At 40.5% G+C, this 20,277-nt stretch overlaps 1 protein-coding gene across 4 annotated transcripts in view; it reads left to right on the plus strand.

Annotated features, from left to right (window-relative positions):
- CCDC83 (coiled-coil domain containing 83) overlaps nucleotides 1-20,277 on the plus strand; it is a 28,229-nt gene continuing 7,952 nt past the window's right edge. Inside the window, exons 1-11 of one of the 4 annotated variants that reach the window (XM_040544421.1) lie at nucleotides 1-610; nucleotides 2,635-2,751; nucleotides 3,954-4,068; nucleotides 8,390-8,474; nucleotides 10,373-10,541; nucleotides 11,217-11,384; nucleotides 14,116-14,207; nucleotides 15,074-15,142; nucleotides 17,061-17,182; nucleotides 18,248-18,333; nucleotides 19,768-19,949. In XM_040544421.1, the coding sequence (XP_040400355.1) occupies nucleotides 3,986-4,068; nucleotides 8,390-8,474; nucleotides 10,373-10,541; nucleotides 11,217-11,384; nucleotides 14,116-14,207; nucleotides 15,074-15,142; nucleotides 17,061-17,182; nucleotides 18,248-18,333; nucleotides 19,768-19,949 (1,056 nt within the window). In that variant the 5' untranslated portion in view covers nucleotides 1-610; nucleotides 2,635-2,751; nucleotides 3,954-3,985. The other 3 variants (XM_040544420.1, XM_040544422.1, XM_040544423.1) reach the window with 3 other exon arrangements.

The raw sequence follows: 20,277 nt of genomic DNA on the forward strand, positions 1-20,277 counted from the left end.
AAAATAGATGTCTTTAGCAGTCAAGTGCATACAGATAGGGCCTGAGAGTTTTGCTGCTTTTTTGCTCTGAGATGAAACAAACACAAGGCTTGCTGCCATGGATGAGGGAATCTTTGAATTGGAGCTGTGTTGCAGCATTGTTCTCAAAAGCCCAGTCCAGCCAATGATGGGACACTTTGTGTGCTGCTCGATTTCTAGGAGCTGAGAAGGAGGCTTTCCTCAAGGACTGAAGACAAACTTCTTTTCCCTCCCAACACTTTCACTCCCCTGTTTTAAGCCCAGGTGCTTATTCCTAGCATCCACGCTGGCTTCTTAGCTGTGCCTCCCCCATCCACCGCCCTCCATCAGCTCCAGGGGGACGGCCAGGGGGACCGTCCCCGATGGCCGGGCAGGGGCAAGAGGACGGCTGCCCTCCGCCTTCAAGCCCTGAAAAAGCTCCTACAAGCCATCCTGCCCTGGGACGAGCCAGGAAAGCTTTCCTCCTGTCAGGATTTTGGCCGCTTTCCTTCCCCGGGTGCCCGCTCCCCGCCAGAGGGCGCCGCCGCTCCTCAGAGCTCCCCTCATGGCGCGGGGCCCCCGTTGTCCCGGCGACCGCCGGTGGCGCCGCGGGGTAGGCGCTGCCCGACCGCCGCCGGGTTTGGGGACGCCGTGGGGCTTGGAGGGGACGTGGGGGGCCGGCAGCCCTCCGAGGGGTGGCTGAGGCGTTGTGTGGGTGCTGCCGAGCCCCGGGTGCTGAGCGGGTGCCGGGGCTGGGGGAGCGGTGGTGGTTTACACAGCCCCGGGGGGCGGCCCCGGGCCGCGAGGGGGATTTGGGGTGAGGGGGCTCGGAGGGGTGCCTGGGGTGGGGGGGATGTGCCCGAGGGAGGTGAAGGAAGGGGTTGGGGGCGCCGGGATGGTTTTTGGGGGCTGGGGAGGGGGTTGTGGTAGTTGGTGGTGGGGTCTGCTGGGAATGCAGCTGTTTGGGGTAGAATCCTAGAATCATAAAGGTTGGGAAAGACCTCCCAGATCATTTGGTCCAACCATCCCCCTACCACTGCTATCACCCACTAAACCACGTCCCTAAGTGCCAGGTCCAACCTTTTCTTGAACACCCCCAGGGACGGTGACCCCAGCACCTCCCTGGGCAACCCGTCCCAACGCCTGACTGCTCTTTCTGAGAAGAAATGTCTCATTTCCAACCTGAACCTCCCCTGGCGCATCTTGAGGCCATTCCCTCTAGTCCTATCACTAGTTACCTGCGAGAACAGACCAACCCCGAGCTCCCCCCACCTTCCTTTCAGGTGACTGTAGAGAGCAATAAGGTGTCCCCTGAGCCTCCTCCAGATACATGTGGTGGGTACAAATGCTGCTGTGAGCGGTGCTGATGACAGTGAGTTTGTACCAGTGGTGAGTTGACGTGTAGGTGGTCACTGCAATGAGCGTCTGGGAGCCATGGCACTTGGGTGGCAGTGTATGGGACCTGCTTCCTTCGAAGAACGAAGTGACCGCATTAGTTAGTGATTGAAAATGCGCTGGTGACAATAGTGGGAGTCTACCAAGAGCTCTGATTTATTTGTTTGGGAGAAGAAAAATAGATCTTGCCTTCTCCAAATGGTTTCCTGCTGGTTTAAAGTCTGTGGTCCATTCTCAGTCCCCCTAAACATGTTTTCTTCTCTCTCATCTGTGTGTATTTTCTGTGGCTTGCAAAATAGAGCAAATCTGTCATTATCATATGTTCTTCACCTTATTCTACACCTGGGAGGCTTGCTGCTCCCTGCACAGGAAGAAGTTCATAAAAACTGTTGGAGCTCACCTAGGTCTTGAGTTCTAGAAAACAAACCTTTCCAAAGTACTGCTGCTCAAACTGTTTTCAGTTTGTATCCAATTTTAAGCAAGGGATTCAATTATCCATTTAATAGAAGAGACAGAGAACATTAAAAAAAAATGTTAGGTATTTCTGCAGTGATCTTCCATTTCTGAGGTAAACCAACAAAATGACTGTTCAAAGTAGATTCAATACCACCCAGTTAATTCTGCACTGGAGATGGCTGTCAGATTATTTGTTATATGTAAATACATATCCTACACTTGTGGATCTGATCTGGAAATTTTAAAGAGCTTCAGGGGAGTTAAGCACCTAACTCCTTGTCTCAGTGAGGTTTTTTCTTAATTCACTTGGTCTCTTGAAAATCTCGATCTGAATGTTCTAACTTGAATGTTGTAACAATTTTTAAAGGTTTCGTAAAAATATTGTATTAAATAAACTGAAGCCTAACGAATCAATATCTGTAAAAGCTGTGTTTGAATGTTACGGAATTATATGGCTTCAGACTTGAGTGGGTGCTCAGATAAAAAAGGATTTTTTCTTGCATAATAAATGTTTATAGTTTTTACCACAGTCATAGTGATACTGTGACACAGGCATGATTGTAATGAAGTTCAACAATAGAAATCTTTTACTCATATGTAGCAGCCATAAAAACTTTGAGCTGGGACACTTTGGAAATTCAAGATATTGCTGGTGGGAGTAAGATTTGTCCAGGATTCTATGCATGGAATTAGCTCTGTTTGTGACTTAAATAATCAGGTGTTGCAGAGACTGTGACTGACTGCTTTACACAATTGTCCCTAAGAGTGTGAATTTGTCTTCAGCAGCAGAACAGACAGAATCTGTGCAAGGTTTCCAACAGAGTGGGAATAAAATTCTTCTGGAAAAAACATGATAAAGATATTCCATGGTCTGGGGAGCTGCGTATTGACCTAGAACCCAACGTATGTTTTCTCTTTCTTTCACTTGTAGAGCTGCCCCTCAGTGAGCATTTCTATTACAGGCCTTTCTGCGGTATACTCTGCAGCAAAGTGGCTGTTCTCAGCACGCTCACTTGTTTCATCAGCAGGCATCAGCTACTCATCTAGGGTAGAAAGCAATTTTGCATGCAGCAAGCTGACCTTGCCTTGCTTCAGGGTATGGTGAAAGCATCGAGAAGGCATGTGCCAGTGTATGGATTAGAGTGCCTGTGTCAATAGTTGGTTTAACTTCATTCCCTTGATTTTAGATCAATTTGGCAGGCTTGCTGTGTTACTTTCCACTATTTTTTTCCTGTTTCCTTGTGCTCATTTTAATGAGCTGGAAGAGTATCCAGCTTCTGCATATTTACTCACAGAAAAAAAAAAATAAATTGTTGCAATCTTAGCTATCCGAGTGATAACAGAGTTCAGAACTTGAGCAGAAAAGCAGTTTAAAATGAAAACAGGTTATGTATTATGTTTCTAGTCATTCAGTATAAAACTTCCTACATTATATGAACTAACCTGAATTTAACATTTGATGATGTGACTGCAAATAGTGAGAAATCTTTGTAAGTGCCCTTTTTTACGACTTTTTAATTTTATATAATATATGCTACCAGTTCCATTACAGAACTATTCATTGTCAGTTGAATTCTGAGTCCGGTAGTTGTGACAACATACCCAGGGAATACTGCTGACACAGATATCCCTTCAGAGAGTGGTTTTGTTCCAGCTCTGACAATGAAAACTGATATCAGAGTTGCAGTGAATGGCAAATATTCATAGTGCTAGGAGAACAGAAGGAGAGGGAAAGAGATGCATATTAACAAGTGAACTTGATAAAACAAGCCTGACAAAGAAACAGAGACGAAGGACTGTAAAAGGAACAACTGCTTGTTTGATTTGCGAGAATGTAAAACAACCCACAGTGAGGGAAACAATAAGTAGCTAGAGATAGAGGCCCCTGTTCCCGAACATCTCTGGGCAGGACAGCACTTCAGGATGTCCCCAGAACATGGACCTGAGTTCTGATACAGGCAGGATTGTTGCTGTCAAGAAAGCATCTTTTTTTGTTTATATTAGAATTGTTCAGCAGCCTTTGACATTTGTAAAATAAGACATTTTGTGGATCATTTTTTTCTCATTTTGTTTCTTCCTTTCTGCTTGCCCTGTCTTCCTTTTAGGTCTAGCTTCCAGCAGAAGTACAACAAAAAACATGGAAGAGAAGAAGAAAGACGAGAAACCAAAAGAGCAACTTTCAGAAGAATCAGCTTTCCAGGAAGCCTTACTGGAATTTCAGTAGGTTTAATATATTTAACTTTTCACTTATGTGGAATACATGAGTGTATAAAGCAGACAGCAAAGAGAAGTATCCAGTTCAGAATCTGAACTGATCACCACATTGGTTATGGCAATTTTGCACTGTACCTTTTTTTTTTTCTTATTTTGAGTTTTCAAGGCTATTTTAGAAATCTACACTTTTTCAACTACTATGCTACGCCTATAAGAAAGCTTTTAAGTGGGTCAGAAATAATTTTGTGTCATTAGGATATGACTTAGGACAACGAGTTTTAATAAAAGCTAAAAATGTTTTCGTCTGTTAGTAGCAGATGTTTGATCTGCATGCTCTGAGAGTGCAGGATCACGTTTGATTGTACTTTCTAGAATTCCCTGGTGTTCACAGAGGTATGTAGTCACTAGCCAGAACCTCAAGACCTCCGATTTGTTCCTCTGGTGCAGCTGAGAGTGGAGGACAAAGGAAAGTGCTATGTGCAGTAGACCCTCAAGTTAAAATCCTGGCCTTAAGCAGGATAAGTTCTGAGCTGCTCCAGATTGTTCCAAAATCTCTAAAATGACTGTCACTGTAGGGAATCATCTGAAGAAAGGCCATCACCGTTCTTCAGTCCCACGTCTTGTATGAAAAGTTGTTGCTGGCAAGTTACCTGTACAGCAGGAAAAGAAAACCCTGCTAAGATCAGTATCTGATGCAATGTCATCCTTCACTGAATGCAGGCACCTCTGCTGCACCAATACATATTTCCAAGTCGTGTTCTCATTGTGCTCTACCTAAAACAAGAGTTTTTTAACAAAATTGAAAAGCGTTATTAAAATTATCTCGGAGCAAGCTTTTTATCAGGAACAACCAGGCACTGCTTTCTGCTCTTTACTTACGTTGATCCAAAGGAAACAGGATCAGTCATGACAGAGCTATCCCACATCCCGTGGACCTTATTAATTCTCAGAGTCCCCACCCAGCCAAACAACCTAGAAATTATTTTCCAAACAGTAGTTGTCATCATTTCTCCCCTGTGCTTTCCATGAATTTATATCCAAAATGACACTAAAGCTACTGTTGCCTCAGTGTCAGTTCTTCACGTCTGTAATAAATCAGTGATAAAAGCCTGAAAACAAACACAAAATCCTTTACTATCAGAGTAATTCAGCATCATCTGTTGGGCTGGCTCCCTAGACAAGACTGACATATATAATCACCTTAATAATGCATTTAACTCTCCCTCACTGGTCTCCATATAGCTGAATGGAAGCACTTGATCATTTGGGGAGCTGAAGGGTTTGTTTTCAAGAGAGCGTAGGCGCAGCTAGATAAGACCATGTTATTTCTTGTCATGCACACCCAGACTGTAAATTGTTTCTAATTAGCAACTCCTAACTGTGCAGTTCCCTGCTGTATACATTCTTTAGTTCTTGTGAGTGGATAGGAATGCTTTTCTGGCTTATTTGCTTCTTAGTCAGTAAGTCTTGCTCTCCTTTTTTCTCTAATAGCAGTCAGAGCTGCTGTGAAATATCATCAGAATGTATAGTTGGTGTATATTGTTGCAAATCACAGGCTAAGTGAAGTCAGAAGCACAGCTGAGCAAAGCACTGTCCTCAGCTTCTAACGGAGGATGTAGGTGCTCAGTGCCAGGACAGACTCCATGGACATTGCACACACTAAGTGATGAAACTGTGCACCCAAAACAGGAACCTTACTCACAGAATAGTAATTCTACCCTCAACTTCTTACCTCAGTGTTTAAAATCACAGTTTCAGAGAGGACCACAGGCAAAATCTCATTGTAGGCTTTCACAGAGAGGAAAAATTGATTTTGACCAACTTTTTGACTTTGAAAACAATGGAGAAGAACCTTAAAGCTTTTTTTAAAATCAAGCAAAGAACAGAAGGAGCTAAGGGGAATATGCCAAGAAGTTATGTAATAGTCCAATTGATTTGATCTCCAGTCTCTTGGGAAGATGATTGAAAGGACTAAAATTAAGCTCTGTGATTTTTATAAGAGAAGGAATTTGTAAGGGAAAAACCTCAACATGCAACATTCAACAATTATCATAATTTTTAAAGAGCAAGCAGCACTACCTCAGTGTAGAAATGAAAAGCAGGGTGAGCAAATGAAAGAGCAACCATGTGCAGTTCTGGCGACATCTATAGAAGTTTACAGAATGTGGGGTTTTCTGTTTCAGTTTACAAAGAAGAGAATACAAACTTCCACAGTGAAACAGACCAAGTTTAGCTGAATCCTGTCACAAATAATATCTTCCAAAAAAAACAGCCAAGAAAAATATTTTGCTAAGAAATAAGCAAACTGTATTACTAGGCTGAGGGGAAAAACTGGCTTCTGGTAAAGTTATTGTTGTGCATATTCAGATATCCGAGCAAACAACTACTTTATCTGAAGAGTCTTCCACTGAAATGCGGTCTAGTACTGACATATGATGTTTAGTTTCTGAAACAAAAGTAGAGGAAAAAAAGGAAGAAAATTAGTTTTCTTTCTGTCTTTCTCCTTCCCTCTCTCCCTCTCCTCATTTGCCCTCTCCTTACCTCTCTTTCTCTCATTCTTTCCTTGTCTCTGTCATCTATAACTTTTCTGTACTGCTATATTGTGCAAAGCAGCCTAATAATACAAGCTAATGTCCTTCGCATTCCTCTTTAGGAATTTTCAGGCATATAATATTTGTTTAATTTCCATTCCTGCATTTTCTTTTGCACACTGAAGAATGGTTGCTGTTTACAGCGAGTGTGTTATTTTGCATTTTCAGTACTGTTCCCTAGTTTGGGATTGGATAGGAACAGCAGTCCTGTGAATTACTTGTCCCAGTAACATCCTATAGAAGATGGACAAAACTCTGATGGTACCAGAGAGGAGGGGTTTTTTTTGGTAGATGATGAAATATTTCAGCTAGCACGCAGAGTTGAGAAAAGTTGTATCAAAGGAATCATCAGTCTAGCTTTTGGCTTTTGGAATCTGACAAATACCATGGAAAAAATCTTCAGATGAAGTTTCAATATGTAGTAGACAAAATAACATATATTTGTTCTACCTATATGTATTTTTTACATTAACAAAGTGGCAGATATATAATTCCACTTCATGGAAAATCTTAAAGTAGCAGAAATTAAGATCCACATCAGTATTCAAAACACAAAGATTGTTTAATATGGCAAGTGATTTAGGAGGTCACAGTGTGTGGCCAAGCTGTCACCTTTGTCTGATAAGTAATGTATTTTTGCTGTAGCCATCACCTCCATGTCCCTCCATGTAGCCCCTCTAACTAATATCCTTGTACTTAGTGGAAAACCTGAAGCACACCTTGGAGCACACTGAGAGCAGAGCAGACAAATCTAGTAACCTCCAACTTACATGACTCAGTCCCTGAGTGACCCAGTTTTAGCCAGGAAAATGCGACATTCTTTTAAAAATACATATTTTGGTAGAGAGAGACAAAACAAAACAAAACAAAACAAAAAAAAAAAACAAACAAAAATAAACAATAGCAGTTGAAACAGTAAAAGATATTGTGATAATTGTACCGTGTCTATTGTGCTGTATGGTGAATGAATTTCAGGAAGATGGAGGAAGATTACAGAGAATTTTGCAAAAAGACACCATTTGCAGTCCAACATTTCTCATTCTAGAAGAGAGATCATTAGACAAAAACATTTCTTCAGCCGCTGTGACAAAGAGGATCACAAGTGGTCTATGAAAATCGTGAAAGCAGTGTGCTAGTTCTTTGAAAAAAATGTGTAGGTTTACTTAGAGAACTACTGCAGTCCCCATTCCCTTAGCACTTCTTAGAGTTACTTAACAAGTTATTAAAGTAAACTTAAGTTCTTGGTGAAAAAAGCAGTTTGAGGCTCACCAAATCAAAATTTTGGAAGAATTGGATGCCATTTAAGGCTCCAGTTTGGGATTCACCTGGCCTATCTCTGAGTGAGCTGTCTAGGCTTCCTCTATAGTGAGTGGTGAGTGATAAGTATTTACAGAGCACAAATTATCTTATCTTAAAAGAGACCTGAACAGTAGGTCAGCTGAGCCACAGCCGGAAAGGAAAGAACCTGCTTCTTCCCCTCAGTAACCACTCCAGTAGCCAAAGGGATGGAATAAGCAGGGAGTCTGCTTCTCACTATGAGCATGAGATCCAAACTGACTCGAAGGTCCAGTTCTATATGGAAGGCATTTCTTTCTGTGCAGTGAGTAGTCCCAAATTAGTGAATCAATATGATACAAAAAATACATCTAAGTAGCACTTATGTCTAATCTAGCTTAAATGGCATTCCTTTTTCTTGTTTTTGAAAGGATTTCTCTTTCTTTACTCTTTCCCCACAGAATTGAAACAAAAGAAGCAGCAATTGATCAGGTTTTGTGTGATCTGAAACAAGTGGAAAAAAAGAACAAAGAATATCATGAAAGAGTAAGTGACCACACATCCTTCTCCCACCATATTTCTTCCTCCCACCACATTTTATACATGGTATTTTAACTCAGAGATTCAATTTTATTTTTTTAATCCAAATGCTACATTTACTACAACTAGTCATTGCAGTGAATCTCTTGCAGTCAATGAAACTAGAGTTAGTGAATCACTTTATAAGGTGAGAAGTTAAAAGGTGTTATAAAACGTAGCTGTCCTAAATACAACCGTGCAAAAAAAAAAATGAGCTGCAGGAGTAGAAATGCAGATTTGGGCACAGGAGTTTAGTTCAAGTGAGTTCAGTGAAGGTGATTTCCAATGCATATGAGGTACTCAGCAACTATCTAAGTATTTACAATTACTCTGCATCAAACAGAGGATAGCAAGCCAACCTTTCACTTGGTAACTTTACTGTATTATGCTCAGATTTACCTTCTCAAACAATCCTGCAAATATTCCTCAAGGAGGTAAAGAATACAGCTTCAGCATAAAGAAGAAGAAACAGCATTATCTGATTTTTGTTGGTAGTACTAGCAGACTGACTACGTATAGCGATTTGCTGACCTTCTCTGGTTCACTTCCGAGGCAATGAAATTGCACAGTTTCAAATTGTCACAAATTATGAGAGTTTAATTATTCTGTCAAATTTAATTACAATCAAAAATGAACAAAAAAAGAGCATCACACTGTTGTCTAGGTTTAATTTTTGGCACTGCTTGATAAAGAGACCCCTTCTTGTTGGTTAACAGTTGTGTTACTAGGATTTTTTTTTAAACAAAGTTAAGTAACCTTGTTATGATCGAGGTTCTAATTGCACCTGAGTGACACGTATACGTAATAGTCTAAGTATGGCACCTGAGAAATGAGGCCAGTGAGCTTTGAAAGTGGATATATATACAGTCATCTAGTGAAAGGAATTAAAATCTCTCAAAAATTCTTTAAGTGCATCAGGTGATCAAACAATGTTGCGGCTTGCACTTCCCAGAGCAGGACACTAAAACAAACTCTGTCCTTCCCATGCCTGCTTGTTCCTTTGCTTTAAAAAATACCCATCTATTTAGTTTTCCTTGGTGTTTGTTTCAGACTTGAAGCCTAGTTCATGGTCTCTGAAGGACTTCTTCAAACTTCAGATTGTACAAAGTACTTCAGGGCGTTCTTGTAGTGCTATTTGGGGTCCCTTCTCTTTGGGCTACAGCTCTTTGGGCTCCCTTCTTTGTTTCCTGCATGATGTTTCTGAGTGGTTTAGTGTTAATCCTTTTAAAAGTGGGAAATGTTTGAGACTCTCTACTGCATTGTTGTTGTTACAGTTTGGCTGGTGTGGTTGTTTGCTCCTTCTTGGTGTCCTTTGGGAGCAAATATAATCAGTAATTTCAAATCATTTGAGTGTCATTTAAAAGGGTGATGGCAAGGGGACGTAATCACAGTTGTGGAATTGGTAGGTATAACTCAAATTCCGGCTTTGGCAAGTCTCTCTGCTGTGGTTATGTGCAAGTGACTTGATTGATGACATTTCCACATGAAGGTGGTAAATTGTCATGAAGAATGTTGAAGTGAAGAAGTAAATAACTTGTGCATGTGAACAATGTTATTAAATCGACCCACAAGGAGCTTTCTTTCCAGGCAATGGAGGACTATTCATGTGCTGCACCAAGCAGAGTAAGGCAGTCATTTGTTTCTCATTTCCTTGTGGTAATGGACTTGAAGTTATTGAGAAACTTCTGAGACAAACTCTCCTCTCCCCTCCATCCTTTTCAAACATGAAGAATAGCTGTTTAGCTGAGTGGTTTTGCAGTGTATCCTGGCACTGGTACAGATCTGACTTTTCTTCGTTGCTGAAGTTTGTAACTTTGAGAACCAATTTGAAAACGTTTCAATATTTGCCTTTCCAACTCTCACAGAACGACCATCTGAAGGAAGAACAGCAGACACACATCAGGCGTATACTCAGAAAAATAGAAGAAAAGGAGAAAGAGCAAGATGAAAAGGAGGTTGTAACTAGGGATGACGTGGAAGAGTCACTGCAAGCCACATGGCAGTACGCTAAGGACAAAGAACAACTTCTGAAAGGTACATTGTGAGTTGCAGAAGCATGGTTTGTAATTTACACGCTTGGAATTAAATACTTTTTTGCAATTTAAGTAGAGATTCAGTGTCTTTGTTACATAAAAAGCATACAGCTTTTCCTCCCCAGATTTAATTGTGGAGGCCTATAAGTAAATCTGTTAATTAAGTCAAATTAAAATTCAAAAGAAATGGGTCTTTTATATAAACAGCCCTAGTATATTAGACTGTTTTATTCCTTCCACGTGACATGTATTACTGTGCAAGTACAGAGGCTTCCTATTTTACATTACATTGAAATTCATGAAAGCTTTATACACTGGCTCCACTGGAAGATAAAAAATCAAAAATCATGGCAGCAAAAATGACTGGGTTTGGTTGTTGAAAGCCGTGGCTGCCATCCCTGTGATTTTCAGTCGGAGTGAAATCACATGTCTTTACTTACAACATGCCAGTGAGAACTGTTGTCTCCTTGGCAGAATAAGAGCTGGCTTTTTTCAGCAACGATGGTGGCCCTTGACACTGTGTCATCATGTTGTAGTGTGCTGTAACGCAGAAGAGTCCCCCCTCTTTCCCCAATCCCATAGAAAGTGCCTTTATTAAAGAAATTGAGGAACTCATAAGAATTATGAGCTATCAGCTCAAGAAATTGTTAATAATCTGATGTTCTTATTTCACTAGACCTGCGCTCCCAAACGGAAGAAATTGACCGACAACTTTCAGCAAAGCAGAGTGAGAGGGATTACTGGTTGGAGTACAAAAATGTGGGAAGTAAAACACATGCTAACAAGATTAAGAATCTGGAAAAAGACATCAAGGAAGTCAAAGATGACCTTCACAGGGCTACAGGTCAGTTTACAGCTAGTGTAATGCACATTACTTGCATTAATTAATTAAATTATAAACTTAGTTTGAGGTCAAGTTATAGTCATTTCTGACAACTTTTCAAAACTGTGTACCTAAGCTAAGCTGCGTAATCGTGCTGTAAGACAGAACTCAGTCTCTATCTCCATGAAAGTCACTTTGTTAACAAAATTAATAAAGTTACAGAAATGATGAGCATTTAAAGAAACTGATAACCTTCTCTTCTGGCTATTTTCTTGTAAAATACAGGCAACCCGTTTTTTAAAAATGTTGCTGTGAAAGCCAGCAGTTTTTTGTTTTTTTTTTAATAGGTGTATGCATGTTTAGATCTCCTACACACACATCTCCCTTAGCACTCCTATTTGAAAATGTTGACTCTGCTCTTGTTGCTTCTCGTCACGCTTGAAGCACTTTGCATGTTGAAAACTTCTTTGACAGGCTCGTGGTATGAGCTCATTCTTGGAACACCGTCCTTTGAATTGAGCACGCTGGTTTAAATTCAGGACTAGAGGGAGCTGTACAGCCAGTGGTTTGAACTTGGCCTCCTGGTTGCATAGTCTCATGCGTGAGGCCCTGCAAAACTGCCAGCACAGACATACACAGATCCTGGGAACTGTTTCAACACTGACACAACAGGGGAATTAATTTAAGAGCTCATGTATTCTGGTGCCGAGTGCTTTACGAACCCATTAGATCTCTTTACTACTGCACTATTTTAAAATCATTTAAATATTTTGCTGGTATGTAACCCGTGCTGCTAACAGGAGAAGGATGTCCCGGTTTTCTCCCTTTATGACCCTCTCAGTATGCGTGACTACAGCCAAGCAGCTGGTAGTAACAGGCAGTGACACTGCTCTAACAGTCTCCCTATATTCCGTGCCAACCATTACCAGGCACCAGCTACTGTGGATACGAGCCAGCCAGCTATCTTTTTTTGTCTCGTGAAACATATTTTATCATGATTAAGATCTGCATTACGCTTTCTGCGTTGCCAGATAGCCCGTCAGAGATCAAGCTCTGTATTCAAAGAGAGGTCGGTGTTTTTCATTGTGTGTTTTCCCTGTTCTCAATCAATTGAAAACTTTTGCTATACAGCTGCTGCTATATGGAAAGAAAAAGAGAATAGGCTCTTATATAGAACGCCAGAACGATCCAATAGCAACATTCAGTCTGACCTCCTGCATAGCACAGGCTACAGAGCCCCAAATGCGTGACTGAACAGAAGTGTGTTCGTAGAGAGGCTGTCACAGAGATACCTACAGCAGTTGCCTAATTAACATCCTGCAAAATGATGCTGCCGCTACGGGATGTTAGCATACTTTTTTACTCAGCCTCCTGAAATCAAACTTGTGGCTGGGGAGTACTGTCTTCTAGCTTACATCCAACAAGTTCCCAGTGTGATGCTGCAGCAAATTGGGTTTGTTCAGTTCTCACACATGTAACAGGCTTAGGGCGTAAGCATAGGTAGGGAGGTTCCTGGTTTTTTAGGTACCTGACATTGGCATAGCTCTTGTGGTCTGGAGATGACATTTTAAACAAAATCACTGGAGTGTAGAGGCAGCAAAGAAAAGCCTTACATTTACATGAGGTCTGCAGAAAACAATGTTGCAGTGAGACTGAGGGTAAATAGCCTCCCTAGAAAAAACGAGCGTCTGAACAGTTCCTCCTCTGCTTATTCCCCCAATACATCTCAGATTGTTTCGCTGTCTGAAAGAATGAAGAGGTGATTTAATTACAGTACGTAAGCACTTCCCAGTTCATTCTGCCAAGTCCAGATGGTTGATTGATTAAGGTAGGCCAGGTTCCACCGTGCTAAATTAGGAAGTAATGCACAACTAATGCACCTTTCTTATTTGACTGCCTTTGATTCCACAGCGGGTCCATAACCAGCCACTCATTTACAGCCAGGTCAGCAGCAGGCTGTCTGCAACACAAGTGCAGAGCTAGGCAGAATTTCAAGCTTCTGGAACAAGTGTGAATTGCCTTCCTTCAAAGAAATTTGCTACAATCTCATTAATACTTTCACAAGGAGAACATACCAAGCAGCGCCGGGCTATTTAGTGTAGCACAAAAACAACTGAAGGGAAGGATGAAATAATTAAATAGCAGGAGAACAGAACTTGAAGTCAAAGCAATTCAGCTAGATACAAGACATACTTTCTAAATAAGGACCACAAGTAACAATGAAAGCAAATAATTGAGGCAATTGCCACATTCTCTGTTTTGTCCTGTTGTCAAATTGGACCCCCCCCCGGAAGGCTTAGATAAGTCAGAAAATTCATTAGGTCCTGTATAATGATAACTGTCTGAAAAAATGCTGCCATAAAATGATCTAATATGCTTCTATATCTAAAACCTACGTTTTCTAAGCACATCTCTTGCATAAATCCAGGAGCTGTGCTATTAAGAGAGTCAAAATGTAGTGGTAAGATACAAATATCTTACAGGAGAATTACTCAGCTTAGTAGCTGTTGTAGTTGCCAACAGAAAATTGCAAGCTACTTCAGATTTCTAGTTTTTTAGTTAACTCTACTGTCCTTTGGGTTTAGAAGGACATTTTCTATGGACAAGTTAGATGCTCCACGGGACAGGATTCAGTGCATGGGGTGGTGGCTGACAAGTTTCTCCTAAGGAACAACGTGACATGTATCTATTTGGTGTCAGAAGACATTGATGTTAGATAATGATGTCTTTTTTTTTTTTTTTTGCTTTGAAGAATATTATAGAAAGGCTTTGAAAGCAGTGAAAGAAGAAAACGACAGACTAGTTGAGCTGTACACGAAGAAAAGTAAGGAACAGGCACCAGAGGTATCCCTTCTGTCTTTTTTCAGAATACCAACTGCATCATAGCTATGATTTATGTACTCTGCATTAATAATTACCTTAACTGGAATTAAGACATGGAACTTTTCTAACAAAGTGAGAGCAAAATAATCTGTTAGTACTTTTACTGAATATGGCTTAGCTAATTACTAATGACATAACCTTTTTTTTTTTTCTTACATCTGACCATCAATGAGTAGACATGGGGCATTGTACAAGAGGAGTTGTGGGAAACGGGGGCACAGGTAGTACTTGTTCAAAAACATGTCACTTTTGCTGTCACTTTAATTTTTATGTTTACATAGAGATCAAAAAAACATGTCATGTGAGAACCTAATCCAAAGGACTTCGTGTTTACAGTGATCTACATTGGCATCTTCCCTCCCAGTTGTTCCTTTCCTCTCGCTGACATCAATAATTAAATAGTAGTGACGGCTCATTAGCACAGAGCTCTCCGTGTCACTTGTCATAGATCAGTGCTGCCTCGGTTGTGATTTGGCTTGTCCTTTTTTAAGAGCCAAAGGTTTGATATCTTGCAAACAGGAAGATTTGAACAGTAGTGGGAGCTCAGCGGAAACTGATAGACAAAAAAGAAAATTTCCTAACTCAAATATAGGAAACTATAAAATATTGGTAAATTGCTTGCCATATAAAGCACACTTCATATGGGTGATGGAGAAGAAACAGCTGGCGCTGTGGGCTAAATCTGCTCGTAATCCCTCAGGGGATGTTACAGTCTGTCTTGTGGATGTTTCTTAATTATTTCCTGCTAAAGAGCAGAAGGTTCTTTTTAGTATACAGCACTGTCAAAGTCCTGCTTTCAGAGATGGTCTTAAATTGTGTTTTCCCAGAGTGCTGTAAGATACTTAGACAAAAGCAGCATCAGAGAAATTGAAGAGAATGAGTGGCTGAAAGAAGAGGTAAGAGGATCGCTTGCTCTCAGTTTATCATGGCAGTTCAGGTTTGAAATACAGCGGCCTGCAATCATAACTGTCTCCAGTGACTGGACTCTGAAGACTTTAATGGGAGGGATGAAAACAGTTTTGGAGAAGGGGGCTTCAGGCAGCTTTAAATGGGAGATAATAAAGAAACCCCGGAAATTAGGACACCGAAGAGAGGAAAATCAAAATTGCACAAAGTTGTAATTGGTTCCTTGATAGCTTTAAATTGTTCTTTAATGGCAATTTAGAGTTAAATATTAGATATATGTAACATTTTGTGTCCAAGAAAACCTTTTTTGTGAGCCAAATTCCTGAAACTAATTTTTCCATGTTTAAAGTTTGATATAGTGTTAGTTCCAGTCAATGCAGATTCTTTGTTGCAATCAAATCTAAGCAAGAGATTGGAGGAAGGAAATGCCCTTCCCCATCATGGTTTAGAACTGAGCAGAATTTTAGGGGAAATTAATGAATCAACATACAATTTTTTAGTGCCAGATCAAGAAACCTGGCAGTTTCTCCCTTCTACCCACTAGTTTCAGGTATCACAGCTTTTGAGGCAATGAGGTAGTGGTCAGCAGAAGGGAACGAGTGCTTAATCTGCATAAACAAGCAGGAGCTTGAATTTAAACTTCCTATCACAGAATGTGTATGTAAAGCTGGAGGACTCCCTTCCCTTCTTCTGTCTCACAAATTTTACACATTATTAGGCAGTGTCAACAGAGGAGATCCAATCTGGAGTAGTCTTTCGCGCTGACAGGCCCTCTTCTCAGACTTGAGGGCTGTGGGTTTCTTTCCTCTCAGCTAGAAGTTTCCAGTGTTATGAATTAATTTCTTTTGTTATTAGTTTCCTATGGTATGAGTTAGTGCTCTGAATTATTGTGGAGAACAAAACTATTATCACTGACTTCTCCAATCCTCTAAATTCATCCATTCATTTCCTTGGCTTTTCTTATACAGATGGAATGTTTTCCTTCAGGCTGATGTTTATATGGAGCTGACAGACTCTTCCAGTATATTGTTTTAGGGAGATAAAGATTTCAGTTTTGTCCCAGTTCAAAATTTACTTTTTTTTCCAGTTTCGACACTGAACTGAAAAATGAGTTACCAACACAGACATAAAATAATTACCTCAAAATTTCAATGAATTTGGAGAATACAGTCACAATTTTCCAAGTTTACTGTGCCACACCAAGAGGATACAAAGCTGCATCAACTCATGATGCCAAGCCACGTTCTGTTACTGGTTAATGTCTTGCCATTTTCACCTTTTTTAACCCCTGGGAGAAATGGGAAGTAGCCTTTTACTGCATATTTGGGTGATTATAGCTGGGTGAATTTGGCCTAGATGAGAACAAAAGCATTCAGGTCACTGAGTACTGTTTTTACATATGTTCATATAGCTCTGATTTTGGGAAAGGTTTCCATCCCATAGTGCTTTCCACTTCCCAGTGAAGGAGGTAAGAACTTGCTTGTCCTTCAGGAAAATGAAGAGAAACTGTTGGAACTGAATAGCTGGTATCCTATTGTTAATGTAACTTTATTGCAATATGTCCAAAAGACAGTAAAACTTGGGATTTAGACAATGTTGTGGCTAACTTGGACTGAAAGCATCACTAATTCTGGGTAAGAAGGTTTTATGGAGTTAGAAAAGGAACACTTGCTCAGCAAGAGCCCAAATTTGTCTCTGCAAAGATTTTTCTCTCTCAAACGTCCGGTGTGAAACTGAAAAAAAGAAAGATCCAGAGTTTCTCTCTTCCAGAACTGTTTGGCCACATGAGACGGTTCTGCTGTCAGGGCTTTTTTCCTAGGAATACATTATTGACTGTTTTACTAGGAAAGCTTTCCAATATGAGTATAGTCTAGCTAAAATTACTTTTTTTTTTTTAATTGCCAAAAGGTTAAAATGTACCAAAAGAAAGTGAGAGACTTGAAAGCCTCTGTTCAGCTCCTAGAAGAAGAAAATATAAATTTAGTGACAAAACTGATTGATGGCAAACTTCAGAATCTGAGAGTACCCAGGTAAAATGACACCTTTACAGACTCAGAAATGATTATGACTTTTAAAAGCAATGCCTACTCCTGCCTCTAAAGCTATTGGGGCTCTCCAACAACAAAACCAAGGTAATTTTCTAGTTGTGGGGAGGCAGAATTTGACTGCATGGGGGACTTGTATCTTTGAAGGATGACAGTGACCTTGTAACCTCCTAAATAACAAAATTCAGGGAAGAAGCTGTTTTTTTATTTTTTTATTTTTTTTAACCTTTAAAGACATAGCCACACTTGCTTTTTTCTGATGGAGACACAACTGGGTCTTGGAAATAACTTCTTTCTGTTGCAATTGTCTCAGACCCAGCTTCTCAGACCAAGTGCTGAGTAATAGATTTTTCCTTTATTGTTAGCAAAATTTTAAAGGATGTGAGGATTAATATGCAAATTATATGGGTTTTTGCAACCTCCAGTGAAACAGATGGCATGTGGTACTGAGCTGAAGTAAGGAAGAGGCCTTGGGATGCCTCTCTTTGTAGAGGTGTCTATAGTATTAGTTCCTTTTGTATTGAAATAATTGAACTTGTTTCCCAGAGAATGATTAATTTAGCTGCAAAATGTCATCACCAACGATATCAAAAGCACAGCGTAACAATGAGAATGCCTCCTCTTCATTCCCTAGTCCCAGCTCAGTGATTTCAGCCCTATTGCACAAAAAAGTTCAGTGTCTTAAGTCAGAAGTGAACATTTTTCTCTGCTCTCCAAACTTTGGACTGCTTTTAAGAAAGAGCTGCCAGCTGCGGTTTGAATCTTGGACTGACTGGAGACTATAACATTTGTTTTCTTTTAGTCTCATGGACATAGTTGAACTAAAGCACTGAGAACAAAAAAGAGCAGCATATAGCCACTAAGCTACCTGGCTGCCTCTGTTGCATTTTTAAGCCATTGCGCTATCCTGCCTTTGTGGTTAAGCAGCAAATGGCTTTCAGAAAAGGCACCCTCCCCACCCCAAAAGTTTGCACAGGGTGATTTAGAGAGAAAAGTCAGACCTCTAATGTGAGTTTCACTTTTGTTGTTGTTGTTTTCTTAATTTTATAGGCATTTGTGTCTTACTCAGGCGGCTGGCTTGCAAGGTGAGTTCTCCCAGGATGAAATTAAAGGAGTAGAGCACAGAGAGTACTCAGGTAATGCACATGGCAGCAGCTTGTAAGAACTGATAAGTCACTGAACATTGAAAAACTTTTTATTGCTTAAGGTTTCTGCGAACTGCCTGTTTTACATGGTGAGCTCTTAATTTCCCACTACAATAATGACAAACTGTAGTTTGGGTTAGGAGGAGAAAACACCGTCTGTAATAGTTTGAAAATTGAAATCAGTGTTTAGGTTGTTGAATGGAATTACCCGTATACAGCTAGCCAGGAGCATGGTCAGTAGGATCAGCCACCTTTCACAAAGATGCTTCATACCTTAATCAGTTCTTTACTGATCTGTGTCATCATGACTTCGTTATCATATCTTGTCCCAGAGAGGACACACTGGCTTTCACTTGACATGTACTCGCACCCTGCAGTCATTCAGCTCATAGAGGCACACCAAAATTAATTTTAAATGAATCGCTAGCGACAGCAGATGAAGCTGCGTGGAGCTCAGCCTGAACTGAAAATCTTGGTAAGCAATACTGAACTTTGGGCTGAATATGCCCTGGTAGGTGTGCCCAGGAAAAATATATGCTGTTAGGAAAGAAGGACCACATCAGTGTGTTTAGGCACTCAGAGTAGTTTATATGGATTCCTTAGCATCGTGTTTTCTTTTGCATCTTTTTGTGAGCAGAAGGAAGAGAAAAAAAAAAAAGACAAATTGAAAAGGTAAGTTGCAGAAATTGAAGTTGTAAATATGTGAAAAAGTCTGTTGAAGTTGTGAATATGTGAAGTTCTGATCGGTTCCAGCCATGCATGGGCCTTTGGAAACCACTAGGTACCAGCAAACGTTGACTAAGAGCTTGGAATTAGAGACGTGTTTACTTTGAACAGTTTGGCTGTTATCCGTGCTGCACCTTCACCTAGTTAAGTAGCTCTTGTTCCAGTAAGCTGGGATCACGTCACTGTCCCAGACCAACATAAAACTTGACAGTCCATGTCCAGAACTGTCTACCATCACGGGAATTGTTCAACTGCAAATGTGAGCTGTGCAGGGGAGTTAGAAGTAGACTAGCTGTGTCTCAGAAACTTGCATATGTGTACATAGAGATGCAAACACTGATATAGAAATATATGTTTTTGCTGTTTTCCTGTTTTTTAGCTATTCATGGCTTTACAGGATTTAAGCTGAACTAATAAAAGCTATTTTTTTCCTGTCCCATAAGCCCATCACTTCTTAATTCCAGTCAATTTCAGTCCCTGATCTTGATCAGAAGTTGTGAGCAGAAATAAACATAGAAAACGCAGTGAGCAAAACCAACATTTGGCTTGGATTGCCAATTAAAAATCCTGCCAAGCTGTTTATGACATGGCACTGGCCAAGCCACAGTAAAGATGGCAGGCAATGCTCATACTGAGTACTAATTCTGATCTTCATAAAGTTTTAACAGTTACATGCACATTATTCTTCTCTTTAAAAAGCAAAGACAGATGGAGAGGAAAGCCTCAGAAGCGCCACAGTGCCCTGTCAGAAGAAAAAAGCCTCTCCAAAGATTCAGTCTGAAGCAGAGGATGGGAAGCCTCGAGACAGTGATGAGGAGCTGCAGGAAAAATCATTGACTCCACTTCTTAACAGCTTGTATGAAGTTGAAAAAGATTTCCAGGTATGAGTTCAGGTAATCGGGTCTTTCACTGACACAAATGGAGCGTGAACTGCCAGGAGAGGTTTTAGTCCCAGTGTTGTTACAGCAAAAAAAAAACCTGGACAGGGTTTAGTCCTCAAAAGAGGTGATGGCAATACTGCTCCAGGAGATCCTCGACTGCAAAAAGATGCTTTCTGGTTCCATCCAATACTGCACACTTGAGTTATGAGAACTTGAACACATTTGTAACTAAGCTAATTACTTTTGGAAAATATATTATTATTCCACGTCATGGATTTCTACTGCAAAATCAAGAAGTGATGTGGAAGTGGTACAGACTGCAGGGCTC

This window comes from Cygnus olor, chromosome 1, assembly GCF_009769625.2.
Source record: "Cygnus olor isolate bCygOlo1 chromosome 1, bCygOlo1.pri.v2, whole genome shotgun sequence".
NCBI classification, from domain to species: Eukaryota; Metazoa; Chordata; class Aves; order Anseriformes; family Anatidae; genus Cygnus; species Cygnus olor.